The sequence below is a fragment of the Chinchilla lanigera genome, unplaced genomic scaffold (genome assembly GCF_000276665.1).
Source record: "Chinchilla lanigera isolate Chin_1 unplaced genomic scaffold, ChiLan1.0 scaffold00151, whole genome shotgun sequence".
In the NCBI taxonomy this organism is placed as follows: Eukaryota; Metazoa; Chordata; class Mammalia; order Rodentia; family Chinchillidae; genus Chinchilla; species Chinchilla lanigera.
In genome coordinates, this window is record NW_004955552.1 from 1,654,022 (window position 1) to 1,677,223 (window position 23,202).

Genomic DNA, 23,202 nt, shown 5'->3' on the forward strand with positions numbered 1-23,202 from the left:
GGCTTATATTAAGAAGGGTTCCTTCTTAACCCTTATCTTTTGTTGTGAAATATAATTGTGAATGTAAGTTAACGAAAATAAAGCATGCAGCTCTGATTTAGAACCAGATGTACTATCTTAACTGCTACCACATGACTCTTCTGCTTACTTTCTAATAGGTCATCTACTACATGTTAGAAACATGGATTTTGGAATATTTCTTGGGTAAGCAAGGAACATACTATATGTTATTCCATACAAAAATTAGACTTACCGTGATGAAAAGTCCCAAGTCATGCCCAAAATAGGACAGTCGGTGAAGTTTGTTGGATTACTTAGTGGTGGGACAAGATGGTATACTTTTCAGCTCTCTGGGAGGTTGAGGGTTTTGTAATTCGGTCTAAATTTAAATGTGGGGTCATTGGTTGTATAATCTGTGTGATACTAGGAGAGCTAACTCATTTCCAGTCCGAGCCTCAGTTCCATGAGCTGGTGAAGGGGATGAAACCTTATTAAAAAGGTCTTGTAAGCCTGATCATTAGTGAGTAGGTAGGTAAAGTGTGTACTGTAATGCCTGGCTCATCATTATTTTCATCATTGTTCTTAAATATCATCATAATTTGTCTTTTGTAGGTGGAACATAAATAATAATACCTGGGTCATAACTGAGCAACTCAAACCTTTGTCAGTGAATCTGGACTTCCAAAGAAACAATAAAACTGTCTTCAAGGCTACAAGCTTTGCTGGCTATGTGGGCATGTTAACAGGATTCAAACCAGTAAGGAACCTGTTGTTACCTAATTGTACAGGTAGAGTTGTGTCCCGGTTTCACTATCTGTGAAGGGTAGACTCTTAAGAAAATGAGGACCAGAAAGGATTATTAAATCCTGCTTCCATCTCCTTTTACTTCTTGTCATTTTTATTTGTATGAGCTCACATATGGCAGAGAATAAAAAGGAAATGATTTCTGAGAGTGTTACAAGATAAAAAAAAACGTGTGGCTTCAGGTTTCAGGACTGCGAGCCGAACCTGGCCTAGGTCTGCCGCTCACTCAGACTAATCAGGCATGAATTCTCTGCTGTGCTCTTCCGTTTCCTGTCCAAAACACATGGCCAATAATGTTTCTTGCCAGCTTCATCACATACTAGATGTGAAAATGCTTTGAACTGAAAAAAGAAAAAAGCCTTGTTTATGTAAAGTGATTGCCAGGTGTGGTGGTACACTCCTGTTGTCCCAGCACTCAGGAAGCTGAGGCAGGAGGATCACTAAGTTCAAGGCCACCCCGAACTGCTCAAAAAAGAAAAAAAAAGTGGTACTGTCATGTTTTTTAACTTCTCTGTGTTCTTAATACGGGCCTTTGTATACCATTATAATGTAGAGATGGGGCCTTCAAAAGGTAGTTGAAGTGTCTGACCTCAATGATTTTTTTTTTTTTTTTTTAAGGGAAAGTTTAGTCTTACACTGAATGAACGTTTCAGCATGAATGGTGGTTATCTGGGTAAGTAGTATTCAAAAGTACAATGGGAATTTCACAGGATTGAATGATACTTTCTGATTGATACGGTAGTGCTGTATGTGTTTAATCTCTTCCAGGTCTCCTAGAATGGATTTTGGGAAAGAAAGATGCCACATGGATAGGGTTTATCACTAGATCAGTTCTGGAAAACAGTACAAGGTGAAGTGATAAGTTGCTTTTTTATCAAATATTTAGTTTAAATTACTTATATTAAAATAAGAACACATTTGCCAAGTCCCAGCTTAACATCCATCGAAGAACAGTTACAGAATGTTTTGGGTGAACCTTTTGACACTCATACGGAATTATTCATATTTTCTTTATTTTAGTTTTTGGGGAGGGGATTTTTTTATGTATGAGACAGGGTCTCATATGTAGCTCAGGTTGGTCTTGAACTCACTATGTAGCCTAGGGTGGCCCTAAACTTGTAGCGTTGCTCCTACCTCAGCCTAAGTGCTGAATTACAGGCATGTGCTACCATGCCCAGTGTAATTACTCATATTTTGTATGTTCTTATAGCAAGGAAATGAATTATGAAAAATACCAGGGGTGTTGATGCTATGAAGGGCACCTATGAATACTTTGGCATACAAAAGAAAACTCATGCACACATACAATATTATGGTAAAATCTTCTAATATTAGCCTAGAAGTCAATTCTCCTATGGTGCAGAAATCTCAGAACTGCGTTTTCTTCAGCGCGCACCGCATCCAAATGACTCCGGATCAGTGAGCCTGATGCCCATGCTTTCCAAGGAAGAAATTAGTAGTCTTCTTTAATAACCCATTCCAGTAGGTAAAAGCCCATGTCATGAAGGTTACTTTCTGTTCTCTTAAGTTCTATGTTCTATAACTATAATAGTCTTTCCCCTTCTGTTGTTGAATGAAAGACATAGACAGTAGGGTGGAGGCTAATCTCTGCCAGTTGTTGTGTTCTCCTTTGGCTGAGAGGGAGCTTCTAAAATTGCCAGTTCAAGTCTGAAATGTTTCCCCACCTCAGAGGGGAAGGCTGTTGTTACTCTGGTAACCATTGCACCGTCTTGTATTAAAAAGCATGTCACAGTATTTTCCCTTATTTTTCACAGTACGAAAATATTTCCATTCCAACTCAACAAAAAAATTTTTTTTAATGTTTCTGTGTAGCTATGAAGAAGCCAAGAATATATTGGCCAAGACCAAATTGTTGGCCCCAGCGTACTTTATTCTGGGAGGTAACCAGTCTGGGGAGGGGTGTGTGATTACACGAGAAAGAAAAGACTCCTTGGATGTATACGAGTAAGTACACTTTTAAAGCAAAGCAAGTGGAAACTAAAGCCCAGACTGACATATGTACAGGTTTGAGGCATGAAGCCTAAGAGGGAGTTTTTCTTTTTGTATCTAGACTTAATCCTAAGCAGGGTAGATGGTACGTGGTACAAACAAATTACGACCGATGGAGAAAACCCTTATTCCTTGATGATCGCAGAACACCTGCACAGATGTGTCTAAGACGCACAACCCAAGAGGTACATTTGTTTGTCTTATATAGAAAGAAACTATAATCCCACTAAGGATAATCCCATTGGGGATTATCTTAGTTCTGGCATTTTTCTTTGGCCTTCAAAAAAATTTATAAATCTTACATTATTCAGTGTCTGTAGACAGTGCTCACTGAGTTTTTGTTTTAACTTAAAAGACAAAATTTTGCTGTACTTTGTTTTCTTACTCAGTGCTGGATACTGTTCTGTGAAGTTAAATAACAAACAGGTAAGAGTTTAAAAGGGGAAAGAAGAGAGAAAGAAGAAGAATATATTAAAACTATTTTATCTATTTCTAGCAGTGACTCCATGGGAAGTTCCTTAGGCAGGTTGATTGAAGAATGTTTTTGTTTCTAATGAGCCATATGTGTGGATAAATCTGTGTTTAACATACTGAACAGAACTCTTTTGTGTTTTTAGAATCTCTCATTTGCAACCTTATATGATATTCTATCAACAAAACCTGTCCTCAACAAGGTATTTAAAAATATATATTATATATATATGCCTTTCTGGAAAGAATTTGGTCCTGTGTTTTATTTTCCCTTGTTGTCTTAGATCAGTTTAAGCATAAAGTTACATGCAGTTTAAGGGTAATTTTTCAAAGTATTTTTGTGTGGCTCAAGTCATAACTTTAGAATACAGTAAACTTGTTGATCAGTGTGGCTTCATATCCAGATTGGTATTGTTTCTTTTGTACATGGCACTTGAATTAATTCTAGCATCACATTCCTGACTTCTCTCTGCCTGGCAGTAACCTCAAACTGTACTGCACAAAGTCAGACAGAGCTCTGTCTTGGCGGATCAAGGTTCCCCTGAACTTTATAACATTCTAAAAAATCCTTTCCCCACGCTATATTTGAGAAATGTGAAAAGTTCCCCAGTCATCCTGTTTCTAATAGTCATTCCTTGTGTGTTCTGTCTATACTCCCCTGCTATCCCATGTGTTCCATCTACTCTTTTTCTTGGTCCCTGTGCTTCTGTCTCCCTAAATTAAACATGTATCTGCCAGAAAAAAACATACCTCCATTGCCTCTGCCAGAAAAAAATGCCTCTACATATTTAAATCAAACCTGACCCCTGCATGAGGACGCTTTCCTTCAGCTCCTTGACCCCACCATACTGCTTGTTTTGCCCATACCAGCTTATAAGCTCGCAGTGGGGTGATTTACATGGTCTGTGTGCCCCTCCATTGTCAGTTTGTATGTGTGCTTTGTAATCTGTGTGCCTGCAGTTTCCCCTCTGTATCTGAAATGCTTTGAGAATAAGATTAGCCAAAGACAGATGGTTTAGAGACCGAGTGCCCAAACTGCAACCCAAAACTCACTTATTTGTTGCAGCATGCTAACACTACAGTTAAACCTGATTAGGGCTGGGGATTTAGCTCAGTGGCACAGCACCTGCCTAGCAAGCACAAGGTCGTGAGTTCGATTCCTGGTACTAAAAAAAAACCAAAAAAAACCCAAAAGCAACAACAACAAAAAATACAATTAAACCTGATTACACCATGGCCCTAGTGTATTGTTAGGCTTTGTGTGACTGTTACACATACACGGAAGGGGGTTAAGTGAATCTTAAAGCTTTAGTGGTAAAGCAATGTACTGCTCAGAAATAAGTACTTGTAGGGGCTGGGGATTTAGCTCAACGGCAAAGCTCCTGCCTGGCAAGCGCAAGGTCGTGAGTTTGGTTCCCGGTACCGGAGGGAAAAAAAAAGAAATAAGTACTTGTAAACAGCTAGAGATTTTGCTTAACCTGTTAATGTGCATAACCTGCAATAATGTTTTTTATTGATGTTGATTGCTTTGTTTAGTATTATTATATAATATACTCTGTTATATAATTTTAATATATTGTTTAATATTAAATAATTTCATACAGCAGATTTTTCAGGGACAGATATGCTAATGTGCCTGAACATCTTCAAATGTAAAACATCCTTGAAGTAAAAGTAACTTTTCTTTCAGCTAACTGTATTTACAACCTTGATGGATGTTACAGACCATCACTTTGAGGCTTACCTTCGGGACTGCCCCGACCCTTGTATGGGCTGGTGAGCACACATGGGCCTGTGGAATATGCCAAGACGTGTTGGCATCCCATCCGGCGTGGCTGACCAGCGCAGCTGTCTGAATTTTCTCTGAAGGCTAAAGACTCTAAGCTGGTTCTAAGTCATGAGCTTGCCTTTCTCAGTGTATTTACAATTAGCAGACTGTTTTTGCTATAACAATTGCTTCTTCTTATTTACAGGTTACTTCTTTAAGTGAAGTAAAACAGTCTTCTAGAATTTGCTGAGATTCATTTCACTTTGACATTTGGAGATAGGGATGAGCAATTAAACCACCTCCATGGAATTTCAAATCAAGACTCTGTATAGGCATTTATTTAAACTAGTAACCCCATGTGGCTAATGTAAAAGTAAATAGTCCACATTATTCAGTTTTTCACATTTATCAACATAGTTGTATATTTTTCTGGGTAGTACAATTTTTCTTCCAGCTACTAAGAAAATCAGTATATTATTGCATTGCTGTTATTGACAGCAGTATAATTTCACTCCATTTGACTGGGAAGATGAGACAGACATTTAGTACTTCCATAATGGGCAGTAAATGCATCTTTGACTGTAAAGATTAGTTTTGGGGGTTCATGAAATAATTAATAGCCAAGGCAGTTTTTTATAGAAAGAATTGAACCACTTCCTTTTCTGCAGTTATTCTACCGCCCAATAACCCAGGAAGTTGCAAAATTAAAAAACCTGAGTCCAAGCTGGGCATGGGGGCACATGCCTACAATGCCAACACTCTTGGGGTCTGAGGCAAGAGAATCAAGTTTGAGCCCAGCCTGACAACTTCATGACTCAGCAAGACTCTGTGTCACAAAGGCCCTGGGTTCAGCCCCCAGTACCAAACAAAACAACCAAAACTGAGCCCGACTCTGTGAGCTGGTAAATGAACTTCAAAACTTGAAAATAGGAAATAGTACGTAAAGCAGTGAATTTAAATTTTCACAAGTATCACTGATTTAATACATAGGTTTTTAGTTTGTCTTTCTGATCAACATGTATTTTTTAAAAACTTTTAGTACAATTATTAAAAATATTTTTCAGAAATCAGTATTTATAAAAACACTAACAGAATTTGTTCATCTTTCACAATTAACTGACACATGGCATTTGTGCAAGACCGTGTCCACTTCATTTTGTGTCGTCTCAGTTGTATCATGACGTGCAATAAACATGTCTGTCAGCACTTAGCGCGATGACTCGGTGTATATGTACATGTCAGGCTGAGGGTAAGGGGTTATTATCAAGAAATACAAGCTGAACAGAGTATCTGAAGGAAATAACAAGTGTTATGTAATGGGTTATTAAGTGTATGACTAAACATTCACAATTTCACATGACTAATACTTACCAGCTCTTAATCCAGTAGCGTCAGCCCAATTTGCAAGTGTCCTAGGGCAGCTTTTCCCCTAGAGAGAGAGCAGGTGCTTCCACACAATAATAGCAACTCCAGCATTAGTTTAGAAAAGCAAGAAGAATTACAAAAGGGTTCCTATTAAAATAGGGTTAGATTAATGCGAAAAATTTCAGGTTTTGATCCTGTTATAGAATGAAGTGAGGTAACTTCATGCATTTTTTTAATAGTGACCTTTGATGTGTATGAGAATAAAGAGGTGGGTACTGATTGGTTCAGACTGGTTCTTCAGGACTAAATCAAATAGTTTGGAGGAAATAATTGACATTAAATTTTTAGGTAGTATTTAGTAGTAAAGCAGTTTTTAAAATAGTGTGTACAGTATTTATGTAACGCTTGATCCAGGTACTTATGCATAACTAAACAGAGATCTAGCATATAAAGAGATGACTATGGAAGATCTTAACCAAAATGCTAACCCTGGCTCCCCAGAATAGTAGTCATTACTATTTTATTTTCAGAGGACAAAACTTAGTAGCCATGGGCATTATTGAGACTATATTTTATAAATACTGAGCAGAATTAAAGTATAGGTTGGATCCACACCATGGGCTCTAACTTGCCTGCCTAGGAATATGATTTTAAATAAAGAGTGAATCATACCTGTATTCCTTCACACATGTGGTTCCAGATAATTTATCTTAGTAATAGCTGCTGTTTACCCAGAACTCATCATTTACCAGGCTTTGTGATAGGTGTAACATTATATGCATTAGCTTACTTTTCTCAGCAAATTTCAGTTATGCTTGAAATCCCATTTGCCAGTGGTTAAAGTAAGATTTGCTTGGAGTTGCATTAACCTCAGTGATACGAGCTGGGACTTGAGTCAGGTCTGTCACTGTGCTTTTATCATGACACTCTCCTTCATGACTTTATAAATAGGACAGCAAGTAGTTCTGCCACGGGAGCCCCCCGCAGCTTGAGCTTAAGTATCGCAGGACGTCATCCTGCACATGCTGTAACTTCGGCACCTCCACCTGTTGTTCTCTGTAAATTGTTTCCATAGTGATTGGAAACTTTGGGGGTCAGTAACTGATGACAGTGTGTTCATTCAATAAGTTCCTTTTTTTTTTCTTTCACTCCAAGTTTAAATTGTGTTCAGCTTATATGTAGTCAAAGAACTTGTCTTTTTTAGCTATCACTTGGCACCCCATTAAAAATATAAACAGGTCTAAAATCTTCCTAAGTTGCTAAGTGGAAAAGCTGAGGCAGTTATCACTTAATTTCAGGATAGGAGGGTAGTTTTCGTTCAGCAGTGTATATGGCGAACAAGGCCCGCAGGCCTCAGGCCACCCTGTTGCTGCACACTGGCCCTGTTGACAACCCTGAGGTGTGACTCGTCCTCGGGCCGTAACACAAGGAGGCTGGTGGCTGGTTTGTGTACAGTTGTCAGCTTGCCTAGAATCAGTTCTTTCTTTTTCCCCAGGGCACTCCCTTTTATATTGAGAAACCAGGTTTGCAAGCCAGGTGCCACTAGGAGATTGGTGTGTATTGAGCAATGTGTCATAGTGTTTCTACATATCTTGTGACTCCTTTATCCCATACTATCATCTCAAGATGCTTGGCCAGTCAGATGTTCCCTGACTAAAGTTAATTGTCTCCTTGTGTTACAGAAAACAGACCAAACATGAGAAGAAACAGCACCGAGAAGGTTTAGGAGACAGTTTATTACACCGGTGGGCTTGACTGTGATCTCACCAGAGTCAGCCCCACCAGGCGGGGTTTGGGGACTTTCATAGGGAGGGCAAGAGAGAAGGTTCAAAGGCAGATTTGGCACATTATGTTTGGAGGGTTGGGTGACGTCATGGGTTGCTAAAGGATTTTAACCATTTCATTACATTGCAAGGCCTTGAGTTACACAAAGGAAGAAGCGTCCTGTTATATTTGAAGTTACCTGCAAGGCCATCAGTTACACACAGGGAATAAAGACGGGGTTTACACAAAGGAGTGTTCTGTTATTGCCTGCCAGACATGTCTACTTGGTCTTGGTGGGCATCCTGGGCAGGCTTTCATTTAAAATTTTTCATTTCCCCCTTCACTTGCAGGCCAGCAGAGCATCTCCTGTATGTGTGGGTGTTTCCTAAGCTTAGCATTCCTTAGCTACGACATAGATCATACTGGGCACCATCCTGTTCAATGTAACCTTGGGGGGGACTTGGTGGGCAAATGGAACAATGTGAACTTGAAATTCATATTGCCTGGGGTGCCCACAGTCACAAAACCCTTGCCTCTGACCCAAGAGTCTACCAGCATCCATGAAGGCCAGCGAATTAGCTTGCGGACAGGGTGAGATCGCAGACCCTTCACAGTTCTTGGCAGCACGCTGCACCTGGGCCGTGGGTGTGCCTTGAAATACTTATCCCTCAGCCGTTGGGGCAGCCAGGCAGGGTCCTGAGCATGCAAGGCCTGGGCTGGCTGCCTCCTGTAGCAACTGGCTCATCTGAGGGGAGGCTTGAACAGCATGGGGTAGACTATCTCCTCAGGGTGTCAACAGGCTAGGGTTGGGGATGGCATTCAAAGCGTGAAGCAAGTTGGTATAGATCACCTGCCCTGCAGACCAGAAGGGTCCTGTGCCAACGAAGTTTTGGCTGTCTGAAATCCGCGTAAAAATACCTCGCCATTCAGCTCCCCTCTCCATACTGTTAATACCAGGACCAAAACTGTCTCGGTGACCCTGGTCCTCACTGATGGCAACAACAGCGTGCAGCTGCTTCTCCCTGGAAAGGCGGAGTGGGGCCAAGCAGGTGTCCTAGCACCTGGCTTGCTGCAGACCTCATCACTGTCCGTGAACATGAGGCTGTGGTGTAGCTGGAGGAGTGTATGTTCCAGATACTATGGAGCCCGGCTCACAAGTGCCACCCTGGCTGGGTGGGAGGTGCAGATCCAGCGTGGGCTCCTGGTGGACGCACTTGCAGGCAGCAGTGAGAACTTGTATAGCTGACAGGCCAATTTGTGGGCATCTGAGCTAGTGGCCTTGACTTTACAATGTATGTGCTTTCTGTAAAGGAAGGCATTATTATTGTGAAATACTTATTAAAAATTTGATTGGATCTTTAGTATAATAATAAAAAGCTATTCATCTTCAAAATACACGCTTCTGTAAATTCTTAAGTGGTTGTAAAATGCTGCTTTAAATCACTCGGGCTAGGGGAGTAGTTCAGTGGTACAGCATTCACAAGGTCCTGGGTTCAATCTCCAGTACCACAAAATAAAGAATTGATAATTTTATACACACAAACTTGATCCTCAATACTTTTTTTACATTGAAGAGTTCATCATAACATCTTGGTCATAAATTGTATGTAAAACTGGGTGTGGTGCATGCCTATAATCCAGGTACTCAGATGCTGAGGTAAGAGGATTGCTGTGAGTGGGCTACATAGTGAGACCCTGTCGCCCCCAAATTGTATGTAGCAAGTTCCAATATAAAATAGGCAATTACATGTTAAAAGTCTACCTTTTAAAAATATTTGATATGTAGTGTCTTCTCTGATAGTTTACCTTTTGTTTATAATTCATGCATTCTAGAATTACTTGATGTGAAGAAAGCGGAGCCCCCATGTCTCCTCTTGCTGACCCTGCATGTGGTACAGACGCACTCCTGTCTGCACTGTGGCATGCAAACAAAATGTCAGAGCTTGACTCCTTCACCCGCTGAGTGAGTGGGACAAGTCCTGAACTTCCCTGAGAGTTCACACCTGCCTTTGTAAACAGAGTTTAACGCCAGTTTTCTCCAGGAGGTCCTTTAGCTTTAAGAATCTACATTTAAACTGTATCTCAAGTGCATGCAGTTCAGTAGCAGCCAACAACCACCCAGCATACAGCAGAACCTTTAGAGTGTTAGTCAGATGCCTGGGTGAATCCAACCCAAATTTTCATATGCTGTACTCAGCAGAGAGCGCATGCATTGAGCAGTCCAGCAGCTCGCTTGGATACCTCCAGAATGGCCGATCCGCAGCAAGGGATTGTATTTTTGTAAGTGTATAAAGTACATAATATATGCTGGGCGTGATGGCGCATGTGCGTAATCCCAGTACTTGAGAGGCTGAGGCAGGAGGATCCTTTTGAGTTCAAGGCCAGCCTGGGCTATAAAGTGAGTTCAAGACCACCCTGAACTGCATAGTGAGACCCTGTCTCAAACACCAAAAAAAAAAAAAAATTTTTTTAAAAACACATAATTCATGTGTATATCCTATATATGTATGTAAAACATGTATAAATGTATGATTTATATACACATGTAGAGAATAACAAAATTTTGAAAACAGTACCTGCGTTCAATGCAAACCATATTTGAATCCCAGGAAAACACGATAAATTCATGTCATGCTCCACAGTAGTCCAGTGGGCTAAACAATTGTAGCTCTTTCCATTTTATACATAAGAAATAATGAGACTGCATTGGTCCTCTTGCTTCAGAATATTATAATAAGAAACTGCAAAACCATGCACATTCAAGGGACAGAGGTAAATGAACTCTCATGCAAAGGAGCAGTGACCAAGGAAATCTAACTTGCCAGTACCAGTTTGGTTTTTTTTAACTGGGAATCGAACTCAGGACCATGCACTTGCCAGGCAGGTGCTTGTGCCGCTGGGCTATATCCCCAGCCTACCAGTTTCTGTTTTTCACATGTATACTTGAGAATGTGGGCCAAACAGTTGTAGTAGCTTTCCATTCTATAGGTAAGAAACAGTGAGGTTGCATTGGTTGCTTTGCCTCAAGGGCATCATACCGTATTGCCAAATACAGTAAGACATTTTTGGGTTTTGGTTTGTTTTCTGATACAGCATCTTGCAGGGTGGCATGCCAGACAGGCGTCACAGAGGAGAAATCGTTAATGGCAGCTAGAAGATAGCAAAGTAAAAACAAGCAAGAGACAACCACAGTTCTTTCTGTCCCTTCTATCTTATGTGGACTACTTAGGATGGGTAGCACTCACTTTAATCCTGTTATGCTTGAGCCTAGCATTGCACCATGATCAACCCCAGCATCAAACACTCTAGATCCAGCCACCTCTGAAAAGCCCCACCTGTGAGTATGGTTCTCTTCTTTCTGGGCCCTTATCAGAATTACCCTCTTAACCATTTGTTATGGCTTGTGTCTAGATGTCCCCCAAAGTCTCATGGGGCCAGAGGTGGGGCTTTTGCAGAATGGCTGGATCTAGAGTGTATGATGCTGGGGTTGATCCATGGTAAGACAGTCCTCCCCCAGGACCTCAGAGTCCGGAGTGAAGAGTAAATCAGCCAGTGTGGTTAGCCAGGACAGGAAACGGTACAGAGGAACCTAGCAACGTGAAACTGCAGTTAGGGAGAGCCAGAGAAAAATGAAGTTTTAAAGAATGAGTAGGAGTTTTAGAGGTGGGCATGGTGGCCAGGGCCTGTAATCCAAGCACTCTGGGAGGCTGAGGCAGGAGGATCACAAGTTCAAGCCTAGCCTGAGCAACTTAGCAAAACCCAGTCTCAAAGTATGCAACAAAAGGGGGTGGGACTCAGTGTACAGGCCTTGACTGAGTTCAATACCAGTACTTGGGGGGGGGGCAGAGGGAGAGGAAAACAGGTGGTGTGGGGGAGGGAGAGGAGGAATAGTGGGAGTTCAAAAGAGGAAGGGAGACACGGCTTCACTGACAAGCACTGTAACCACTTCGGGGAACTGCAAGTCACCAAGTGCTTGCAGGGACCCCAGGGGGCAGCAGTGGGGTCCAGAGAACTCCAGCCACCATCCTGTGCACCAGTTTGAAGTATAACCTGACTTCGCAGTCACCCCACTCTTGGCTGCTGAGTCAGCGGAATTCCAGAAGGCCTTGAGACAACTCATTCACGCGTGGACTGAGAGAGACCGTCCTCTGTCCAACTGCCATCTCCGGTGCTGCTGCTCGGAGATGTCCTGCACAGGGCAGGACTCCACCTCTTTAATGATTCTCCACGTGGTGTTTTGCTTTGCTTTCCTGGCAGTGTAGCAGAGCGGTGCTTTTAATTATAGTGTTGTCCTAAGTGCAAACTACTCAGGCAGCCTCCTTGATTTCCCTCCTTCCTGCAACTTGATGAAGAAATGAATTTGACGAACTCCCAGTTCTTCATTCAACAAAAATATTGGTAGAAAAATGTCACAACTTGTGCTGCCAACCAAGATGAAATAAAATCTTCACCCCTCCACCTGATAAAGAGGAAAATCTAACAAAATACATGAATTAAAGATTTATTTTAGCTGGGTGTGGTGGTGCACAACTAATCCCAGTACTCGGGAGGCTGAGGCAGGAGGATCATTAGGGGTTCGAGACCAGCCTGGCCTACAAAGTGAGCTCAAAGCCAGCCTGAACTGCATAGTGAGACCCTGTCTCAAAAAGACAAAAAAAAAGAAAAGTACTTGTTAGGGGCCGGAGATATAGTTCAGTGGCACAAGCACCTGCCTGGCCAGTGCAAGATTCTGAGTTTGATTCCCAGAACTGGAGAAAAAAAAAAAAGGATATAGTTTAAAAGGAAAAAAACACATTTTTAAAAAAAGACATTGGATAGGAGACACCTGAAAGATGAGGAACAAGACAAGGCTGATAATTTTCCCAGCTTACTGTTTATGAAATGGTGTTGGGAAAACTGGGTATCTGTCTGCAGGAGGAGGAAACTGAACCCTTGTCTCTTACCTTATACTAAATTAAAATCAAAATGGATCAAAGACCTAAACTGTGAGACAAAAACATTAAACTTTTTGGAAGATAAAATAGGTAAACACTTGATGACAGGAGTAGGAAAGGATTTTCTAAACAAAACCTCAATGGCACAAGAAACAGAAGCAAAGAGGATTACATCAGAGTAAGGAGCTTCGGGACAGCAAAAGAATCAGTAGAGTGAAGAGACAACCTATAGAGTGGGAAAAAATTTTGCCAGCTACACCCCAGAGGACTAATATATAAAGAATTTTAAAAAGTTAAAATAAAAGACTCAATCAACAAATACTCAATAAAAAAACTGGCAACTGAAATAGACACTTCTCAGAAGTACAAATGAGCAATTATGAAAAAAAATTCAACATCTCTGGCGATTAGAAAAATGCAAATTAAAACAACACTGAGATTCTATCTTACTTGAGAAAGAATGGCTAGCATCAAAACTCAATAAGAAATGCTAGCAAGTCTATAGGGGCAAAGGAATCCTTCTACATTGTTGGTGGAACTGTAAACTAGTGCAACTATTATTGAAATCATTATGGAAATTCCTGAAAAAACTAAAAATAGAAATTTTATTTGACAGTTATTCCATTTCTAGGAATCTTCCCAAGGAAGTTAAAGAGAACATATTATGGTGAAGACATGAGTAAAAAATAACAGTAAGAGAACCTTTTAAAAAAAATTGGACAAAACACATGAAAAGATATTTCAGACTATGAGTGTCAAATTAGTGCATGAAAAGATGTTCAAATGCAAATTTAAACCATTGCAAATACACCTATTAAAATGTCTAAAAACTGCAAAGATTGAAAATAAGCATTGGTAGGGATGTCAAGCAGTGGAACTCTCCATGTGTAACAATGGAGTAACACAGTACTGTGGTAAACAGGTTGGCAGTTTCTTGTAAATACCTCCTTAGCAGAAGACACAGCCGTTCTACCAGGTTATATCTGCTGCTGCATTAAATTATACTGCATTGAAGGTGTTAAACAAATTGGCATGTCCATTCAATAATTTAACACTACCAGGGAATCAAGTACTGATAGATGAATCTCAAACAAAATGATGTTGAAGAGAAAAGCCAAATTTTGAGAAATGCATTCCTGCACTTTACCTTTACACAACTCCTTGAAAATGCTAACTAATCTACTGTGACAGTAAAGCAGTGCTCACCGAGACGTGGGTGAGACGGGAGAGGGGCACAGAGATTATCGGGGAGATCAAAAAATTTGGAGTGATGATACAGATTGTAGAGACAACGCCACGTGTCCCAACTTAGCAAATTACATACTTTACTAGGTAGCTGACTATGTGACAACTACCCTGAATTAGAGGTGTTAAAACACACTTAGGGAGTACACTACACAAAACAGTGGTCTGCTTGGTATTGCTATGCTGAGTAGAAGAGAGAAGGCAGTGTCTGCCTTTATGGATCATACGACATTAAGGAACCCCCCCTTTCCTTCCTGTTTCCACCAGGCCACACACTGGCCCTGTTTAAATGGTGACTTTTGGTCCAAGGGAGAAACCACTGTCCTCCAAGAGGACCTCTTAAGTCCCTGCCCCAGGGAAGGGCTGCGAGTGTGGGTCGATGCAGTTCAAGGCTCATCTCTGTAGTTAGTAGCAGCAGGAAAGAACTCTCTGTCTCTGGTTCCATTTGTGATGGAAAAACCTATTTGGCTTTCCTCACAAGAGCCACCACTGGCTTTGGGCTAAATTCAAAGATGAATAAAAGCTGCATGTTCTATTTCTACTTTTGTGACTTCCTTTCTCCCTGTGACTTTCCACTTTGGGGGCTGTGGGTCTGTAAGTAGTGGACCAACAGCATGGTGGGACAACAGCAGCTGACTGCAAGGCTGACACAAGCATATTCAGGTGCAGTCACTGGTTTCCATCAGCCAGTATGGGGCAGCACAGAGTCTACCCTAAAGGGGCTGACTAGGATCTGAATCTTTCCCGAGTAGACCTCCTGTTGGTAGCTCCTCTTCACTGCCTGTCAGTACCACTGGAAGCACCGGCCGCAGGTAGGCAGAGAATTACAAACACATCAATGTTGCAATGACCTGTGGATTTTTCCCACTAAACTATCTAGTCACAAGTTAGTTATTCCTTCCTAACCAGGGCCCTTTGAAAATGTTTCACCATCTTCCTATTACTTCCTGTTTTACTGCTATTAACCATGATTTTATTGTAAATCAACTAATGTCAATTGAGTATCTTACAATTTTTTAACGCTGCAACTGTACTGATTTTTTTTTTTTTTTTTCTTTCTGAGACAGGGTTTCACTATGCAGTTCAGGCCAGCCTTGAATTCAAAGCAATCCTCCTGCCTCAGCCTCCCAAGTGCTGGGATTACGGGTATGCATCACACCTGTCCGTACTGTACTGATTTTTAAAATCTGTGTCTGTTAAGCCGATGAGAACAACTGAGGTCTTCATGAAGTTGTATCATCAAAAGCACTAAAGACCAGGAATGGTGACGGATGCCTGTAATCCCAGTACTTGGGAGGCTGAGGCAGCAGGACTGATGTGAGTCCGAGGCCAGCCTAGACTAGTGTGTTTTCAAGGCCAGGTTGAAATATGCAGGGCGACCCTGTCTCCAAAAATAAAACAAACACTAAATATCCATTTACTGAGATCTTTAATGATGTTCAAGAAAGCTAATTATTTGTTTTGTGAGATTTAGTCCCTTACACCAGGTGTGGTGGCACACACCTGTAATCCCAATACTCGGGAGGCTGAGGCAGGAGGATCGTTGCGAGTTCTAGACCAGCCTGGGTTACAAAGTGAGCTCAAGGCCAGCCTGAACTGCATAGCGAGACCCTGTTTCAGAAAAAAAAAAAAAAAAAAAAAAAAAAAGATTTAGTCCCTCATATTTGTAAGATTAAAACTATTTCCAATACTTGTTAAAAACTAATTTTAATTATCTGCTGATATACAAAATAAAAATCAATCTACACAAAGCAATTTTGAGCTGAGCATGGTGGCAGACACCTGTAATTTTTTTTTGTTTTTTGGTGGTACCAGAAATTGAACTCAGAACCTTGAATGCAGGACTCTGTGCTTCCCAGGCAGGCACTTGTGCCTCTGAGCTATATCCCCAGCTTAACACCTATAATTTCAACACTTAAGGCTAAGGCAGGAGGACTGCAGAGAGTTTGAGGCCAGAGTTTAAGGCCAGCCTGAACTAACTAGTAAGAGACCCTGTCTCAAAAAAAAAAAAAAAAAAGGAATTTTGCTAAGCATTTAAAAAATTTAGATGGCTTGCCTGTGGATTTGGTTTTGTTGTTGACAAATTTTCTGTGAACACTGGCAGTTTTATCTCTTCCTTTCCATTTCTTACATCATTTATTTTGTTTTACAATACTGGTATACACTTGGAGGAGAAATTATGAGCATTAGTTTTTTCTTCTTGACTTTAGCAGAGAATGTACCTTTCACCACTAAGGCTGGTAGCAAATTTTCAAAAGAATCATTTCTCAAATTAGAGTTCCTGTCTAGTGTTTTTTAAATTTTGAAATAACCATATAGTTTTTCTTTCTCAATTATGTTATTGCTGGATGTGATGCTGCATGCCTCTAATCCCAGCCCTTGGGAAGCTGACAGAAGTGACTAGAGTTCAAGGCCAGCCTGAACCACGTGAGACTTGTCTAAAAAAGAGGAAGAATCCCCCACAAAAAACGTTATGAATCCCATTAATTATTCTAGCAGCAATCCTACTCAAATAGGATAAATCTAATCTATATTATCTTTTTAAACCTTACCAAATTCATTTTGCTAATGAGTAAAACCAACCTATCACTTTTCCTTTTGCATATTCTCTGACAGTGAGGCTTTATCTGCATGATACAACAAATTATAAACACTTTTTCATTCACTTAGAATTAACATCTCTTTTTGGGTTTGCAGTACTGGGGGCCAAACCCACAAGGACATTCCACCATTGGGCTACAGCCCCAGCCCTATGTGTTTATTTTGAAACTGAAACTAAGTTGCCCCAGCTGGCTTTGAATTTTCGACCCTCCTGCACTCCTCTTGGTTTTCCTTCTCCATGACTGTCAGGCCTGACCTGAGAAAGCAACGTGGTACCTTCAAGCAACAGGAATCCACGCTGTCCTCAGCAAATGGAACTGAAGGCCGCAAAGAAACTTCAGGCTGGACCTGCAGTCTCCCTGATGCTGGAAGAGCCAGCTTTATATGCACATCTGTGTTGACTGTACTTGCAGCCCTGACCTCAAACACTCCATCCAAGCCCCAGCCCTAAACCCTGTCTATATTTAGCCTTCCTCCAGACACTTGCTGGCTCCAGCCTACTGGGACTGGACGAAATGACATCTCGTCTTTCCCACAGTCTAGGCCTCCGGGTGTTTCCTCACACGCTGTTAACATAACTGACAGAATAAATGAGTGCTACCTTTTCTCTTTCAGCACATTCTTTCTCCTGTCTTAGTCAACCAGTCATTTAACCATAGGAAAATACCACCAGTAAGTCTATTTACCTTTAGGGTCTATTTATCTTTAAATTCTTGATAAGGTTAACAGTAGACTTCTCAACAAAACAGAAAACAAGCAAATAAGGTAAGACAAGTATGCAGCATAAACTAGAGGACAAGCTGCGGGACAGGCTTATTTGGGATCAAACCCATACTAGCTGCCCTGAGCCCCTCCTCCGCTCATGCAGTGTTAAGACTGGATGTGACAAAGAAGAGACTCGTAAGTATGTACCACAAAAACACCAGCATGTCACAGGGAGGAGCATCTGTAGAGCAGAGGGAACAATAACCGCGAGGGCTTCACGGAGAAGGCGCCACAGATGTCCAGATGGAAAAGCGCAGTGTGACAGGAGCGCACTCAATAATGGGGAGAACAAAACTTGAGGTAGAGTGGGGAAATTACTTCAGTGTAGAGCTTTGAAAGTCATTTTCGTTTTTACCTGCAATGAAATCGAAGTGGCTGACAGACATGTAAAGACAGAGAATTGTAAAGTAACAATCAGAGTTGCACAACCGCCACACAGGAAATGCTAGCTCTCCCAGTCCGGGTGACTGGGCGACCTTTCATTTGTGCGGTGAAACAAGTGAAATCCAGAGCCGCTGCTGCTGTGACAGCTGTTTATGTATCAACGTAAGCTGGATAAGGAACAAGAAGGAGAAATTTTGTATGCATGTATATACAGGATAGATAACATGGTTGTTCTTCTGTCTTCTATTTCTATGCTGAAAGAAACTGTCAATGAGTCTTTGGTTGACCAGTATTGCATGTCTATATCTGTTTTCATGAGAAGCCACTTTGAAGATATCAATATGTAATACAACCACCATTGTTAATTCCCTACCACTTTGTTTGTAACTCTGTATTGTCTGTATTGTGCTTGTGATATGTTGTAAAATGTTGTATGTCTGTTAATGTTTCCCTCCTTTTATCTTTAAAAAAAAAAAAAAAGGAACGAAACTATTTGGAGTAAAAATGATGTTTTATACACATATTAATCATGCTCTTTTATGTATTTATATTCTGACATCTCAAAAAAACTTGCTTAGTAGGGAATGATCACCCCTCACAGGCTCTAGCTCTTTTTTTTTTGATACTGGGAGTCGAACCTGGGACTTTGCACTTGCCAGGCAGGGGCTGTGCCACTAAGCTATGTCCCCAGCCCTCTAGCTCTTTCTTAGAGATTGCCAAAGGGTCAGGCCAGAAGCAGGTCTTCTACATACAATCCAACCAATCCTTTGTGTACAGTCCTAGCTATCTCCTTGTTTAACTACTGTACAGGCTAGTATTTTTGCTGTTTTATACTATCCCAGGGCAAGGTACCAGGCAGCAGAGAGCACCGTTATAGCCCACCTCCTCCAGAATTATTTGGCAGGCAGGTGCCGTGCCACTGAGCTATATCCCTAGCCCTCCAGAGTTATTTGGAATGGCCAATGCTAAACTGATCACTCCGCCCTGCTTTCCCCTAAGAACTTCAATACAGACTCTAGCCGAATTCATGTTTTCTGTCTCCTCACCAAAATGTGCTTTCCCTATATGACCCCAAAGGGAAAGCAGCAGACATGCTTGCTAGGACCTGAAAACACAACAAACTTCTTCCTCCCAAGGCTCATTTTCATTTTCTCCTGTAGCCACACTAACATGACTATATCCCATCCAACATTCACATTCTTAGAACAGTGCATCAAATAAACATAATCAAGAAATGACAAAACATGTATTCACTGTAAGAGAATTCTCATCAACTGAATAAATCTGGGCTAGTAAAAATGTCATTATTTTCCATGTCCAGACTTTAAGACTGTCAAGTTACAACTCCAAAATAAATTCTAAAGCACTTCAACTTAAATAAAAATGCAATTCAGGGTTGTGTGTAGGATATACATTTATTAACAGTGAAAAAGCATCTGCCCAAACTGAATGTTACAAAATATAAAGGGTATCACCAGTCTGGCTAGTTCATTATTTTAGGCATTATCTCAACCTGCACAAGGCCCTTTCCTCACTTATTTTGACATGTTCTTCCTCTACCTCTAACCAAACTGTTAATTTAAAAATTAAGACAAGTAAGAATATTTAATGTCCAACTCTTTAGAAATAGTCACTAGGGAAAGAAAGCACTGAATAAGTTCTTTTAAAATATCTAGGGCGTGAGAGCAGGTTCAAATATCTACTAAAACAGGAGACAACAGGCTAGAAAGTTTAATAGGGTTTGTAGGTACCATGCTAATAATTAGACAGCAGCAATAACATACATCAAATAAGCTAGTTTAATGAGGCTTTTAGGTACCATGGTGATAACTAAGGTATTAAACACAATTCTTCCACTATCTCCTTAATATGCATGCAGGGAAAGACAGCTGTAATATGCACTTGGCTTAAAGTATCAAATGAAGTTTTCCCCTCTTCCTACTTAAGAGTTTAGAAAATACAGCGTTTGAGTATATGTACAGTGTAATTTATTATTCCAAATTTCCTGGAGTCAGTCCAACTAGGTAAGAATTCCTCATTTCAGACTGGTAGTTTTCTGAATGGGTTTTATTAAGGTTGGGATATATATATCTTACATAATTTGATTTTTTGGGGGGGGGAGACAGGGCCTCACTGTTCAGGTTGGCCTTGAACTCACTATGTAGCCCAGGCTGGCCTTGAACTCGCAGCAATCCTCCTGCCTCAGCCTCCCCAGTGCTGGGATTACAGGCATGCGCCACCACACCCAGCCCTGTCTGTCTTAATTTAAACTAAGTAGCAATATAGTATATTTTCTCACAGGGAAATCCTCATTTAATATTTCTTGATTCTAGATTACAGTTTATGCTACAGTATCACACAGGTAACAATTTTAGAAGAATGTCCAACAAGTTTTTTTATACTGGGTATCTGAAACAACTGTTTCTAAATTTAAAAGATACTTTGGAACTAAGATCTTAATACTTCATATTCTTCACATGTCATTCAAGGAAGCATCTGTAAGACTGCTTATTCATTGTTAACTGCCTCTTGTCAGGCCTAATTGGGTCTACGGTAATAATACAATAAACAGTAAATCACCTTTTCAAAGTTGGTTTACTTAGGTAAGTCATAGATTATACATTTTCTTTATTCAGTACTTCAATACTTCTGTGAATCTGCTTTTCTCCAACTACACAAAGAATCAAAGGTTAGACTTTGGTTTTAAACTATCATTCTCAAAGGCAAGTTTGTCCAAAAGCATACAGAATCTTTACGTTCTGTTACATAATTTAAATCTACTTATTCCTATATGAGTCTGGTCTTTCATTTAAAATTAATCAAAATGTTACTTGTCTCTGCAGAAATATTCCCTTATCATACTAATTTTTAAACTGAGGCAACATACATAGGATTTGCAAGTCTAGAACACATTCATTTAATAGATAACTATGTAAGTTCTAGGTGCTGATGATTTATGTTCTAAATTTATGCATTTTAAATATAGATTATTAACAAATGTTCTCTGATAACTTCACAGGTACCTTGGCTATCTTTTTCACCTGCATTTTTAGGGGGGAGTGGGGTGATTCTAGGGATCTAACCCAAGGCCTTGTACAAGTGTATGACCACTGAGCTACACCCCAGTCCTGCCCTCTTCTTACACAGGAATAAAACTTACAGGTACCTACAGGAACACTGGACTTAGTAGCAGCAACACTGGTATTATTTGAAAGATGGGTCTATGGCTGGGCTCTATAATAAATAATAGATTTAATTTATGACCCCTGCTTTCTTTGAGTTGCCTAAAATTACACAGAACAGCAATTTGCTGTATTAAATTCAACATAATTTCCAAAGAAAGATACAGGTAAGTTCAAACTTTATTTAAGACTATATTTTAAATTTAACATTACCAAATATCACAATGAGAAAAAAAAGAATCTAAGCACAAAAGAAAAAGATAAAAGAAAAAAACCCAATAACCCCACAGTGTATCACGGCTTGAATCTGTCCAGAATTCAGTTTCTGATGTATAAACTGCCATGGGCAGAAATCAGCACATCTATCAAAAATGCAGTGTCAAACTAATTTACATTTTTATACAGATCAAAACGTGTTTATTTAGTATCATTTCTGTGTATGCACTGACTAGGTAAAGAGAGAATCAGATGAACTTCTGAAGACATCTCATAGACTCTGGGTTCCCACTGTTTCTGAAAAACAGAATATTAATGTTTTATAAATCATTTTTTGAATTAAGACTACTTACTAAAAATTGACTTTTAACATTGTTCTCACATATTAAAGTGTTTACCTGTAATATAAGACTATTAAAATGGCAATTTTAATTTAACTCAAGTTTTCTGGTAACACACAAGAACAGGAGAGGGTTTCTTTTTCTTTATGACAGATTAAGTGGATACTTCTTGCCTCAAAAAACAAACAAAAATACCTTACCAGAAAAAATAAAAACATTATTAAAAAATTAAATATAGACCAACAGATGAAAAAAAGAAGAGAGGTTATGAGAAAACAGAACAGGAGATACCAACAAAAAATAACCAGGAAGTCCAAACAGACAGGCACAGCAGAAAAGAACGGGGGTTGGGGGTGCAGCCTAGGACCTGAGGAGAGGCTGCAGCTGAGACAGACGCAGTGTACTCAGATAGGCAGAACTGGGCTGAAAATGGGTCCTAGCCGAAGGCCTGACATCTGAACAGTCTACCCTTCTCTTGATCTCATTATTAGAAAAAATAAAGGGGGAAAATAAAGAAAGAGAAATAGAACTCATGTATGAGACTTCAACCAAATGAACTGACTGGGGAACAACAAAAGAAAACCCTTTGATCTTGATGAGTAGCTCAGGCACTGTGCTATTCTACCCAGAGAGGGAACTCTGGGACCATCTCTTGGCTCTATGATGGATGGTATTTATCTGGCATCAACCTCAAGAAAACTATATAAAATGTATTACAGTTATAAAAGAGAGGTAAGAGGAAGGGTAATGACTAAAGATAAAAAGTCTGTGTGTATGTGTACTTTTTTAAAGTAACAAAGTTAAAAAGCACAAAAACTCAAATAATGGGAACATAGGAGAGATCTAAATTGAATATGGGAAATATTTTGAGTCTGAAACATTTAGAAAATTATCATAAAATATCAGAATTATAGTTTTCTCCAAAAGAACAATAATGAGAAGTAGGATCTTGTTGCTTATCAGTTAAGTTTTCTTTTTGTAGCACCTAAGATTGAATCCAGAGCCTCTGCATTGAGCTACATCCGCTATTCTTTTTATTTACTTATTTATTTTTAAATTTTGAGACAGGCTCTCCCTAAGTCTCCCAGGCTGTGCTTGGCCTTGCTATTCTCCAAGTGCTGCCACCATGCCTGGAATTCTTTGGTACCTTTTTTTCTTAAACCATATTCATGTATATTATATATTACCCTGCTAAAACTACAGATTTTAAAAACAGAATTATGTTATCATTAAATTATTATCACTAAATCAATAAATTAAGCAGCTGAACTAAAATTTTCCCAGAATGACTCTTTTCTAGTATTAGGCTTCAATTTCCCAGGTACTAGTATAATATTTTAAAAATAAGCCAA

General features: G+C 40.0%; 2 protein-coding genes across 10 annotated transcripts in view; one reads left to right on the forward strand and one right to left on the reverse strand.

Annotated features, from left to right (window-relative positions):
* Nucleotides 1-6,264, forward strand: part of Asah1 (N-acylsphingosine amidohydrolase (acid ceramidase) 1) — a 37,023-nt gene extending 30,759 nt beyond the window's left edge. Inside the window, exons 7-14 of the mRNA XM_005412192.2 lie at nt 159-204; nt 613-757; nt 1,423-1,477; nt 1,573-1,654; nt 2,638-2,769; nt 2,876-2,999; nt 3,432-3,488; nt 4,976-6,264. Of these exons, the coding sequence (XP_005412249.1) occupies nt 159-204; nt 613-757; nt 1,423-1,477; nt 1,573-1,654; nt 2,638-2,769; nt 2,876-2,999; nt 3,432-3,488; nt 4,976-5,065 (731 nt within the window). The 3' untranslated portion in view covers nt 5,066-6,264. The remainder of the gene's footprint in view (nt 1-158; nt 205-612; nt 758-1,422; nt 1,478-1,572; nt 1,655-2,637; nt 2,770-2,875; nt 3,000-3,431; nt 3,489-4,975) is intronic.
* Nucleotides 6,265-21,455: 15,191 nt separating this feature from the next.
* Nucleotides 21,456-23,202, reverse strand: part of Pcm1 (pericentriolar material 1) — a 93,426-nt gene continuing 91,679 nt past the window's right edge. For all 9 annotated transcript variants that reach the window (XM_013508601.1, XM_005412198.2, XM_005412197.2 and 6 more), the window contains one exon: nt 21,456-21,806. In XM_013508601.1, coding sequence (XP_013364055.1) covers nt 21,781-21,806 — 26 coding nt within the window. In that variant the 3' untranslated portion in view covers nt 21,456-21,780. The remainder of the gene's footprint in view (nt 21,807-23,202) is intronic.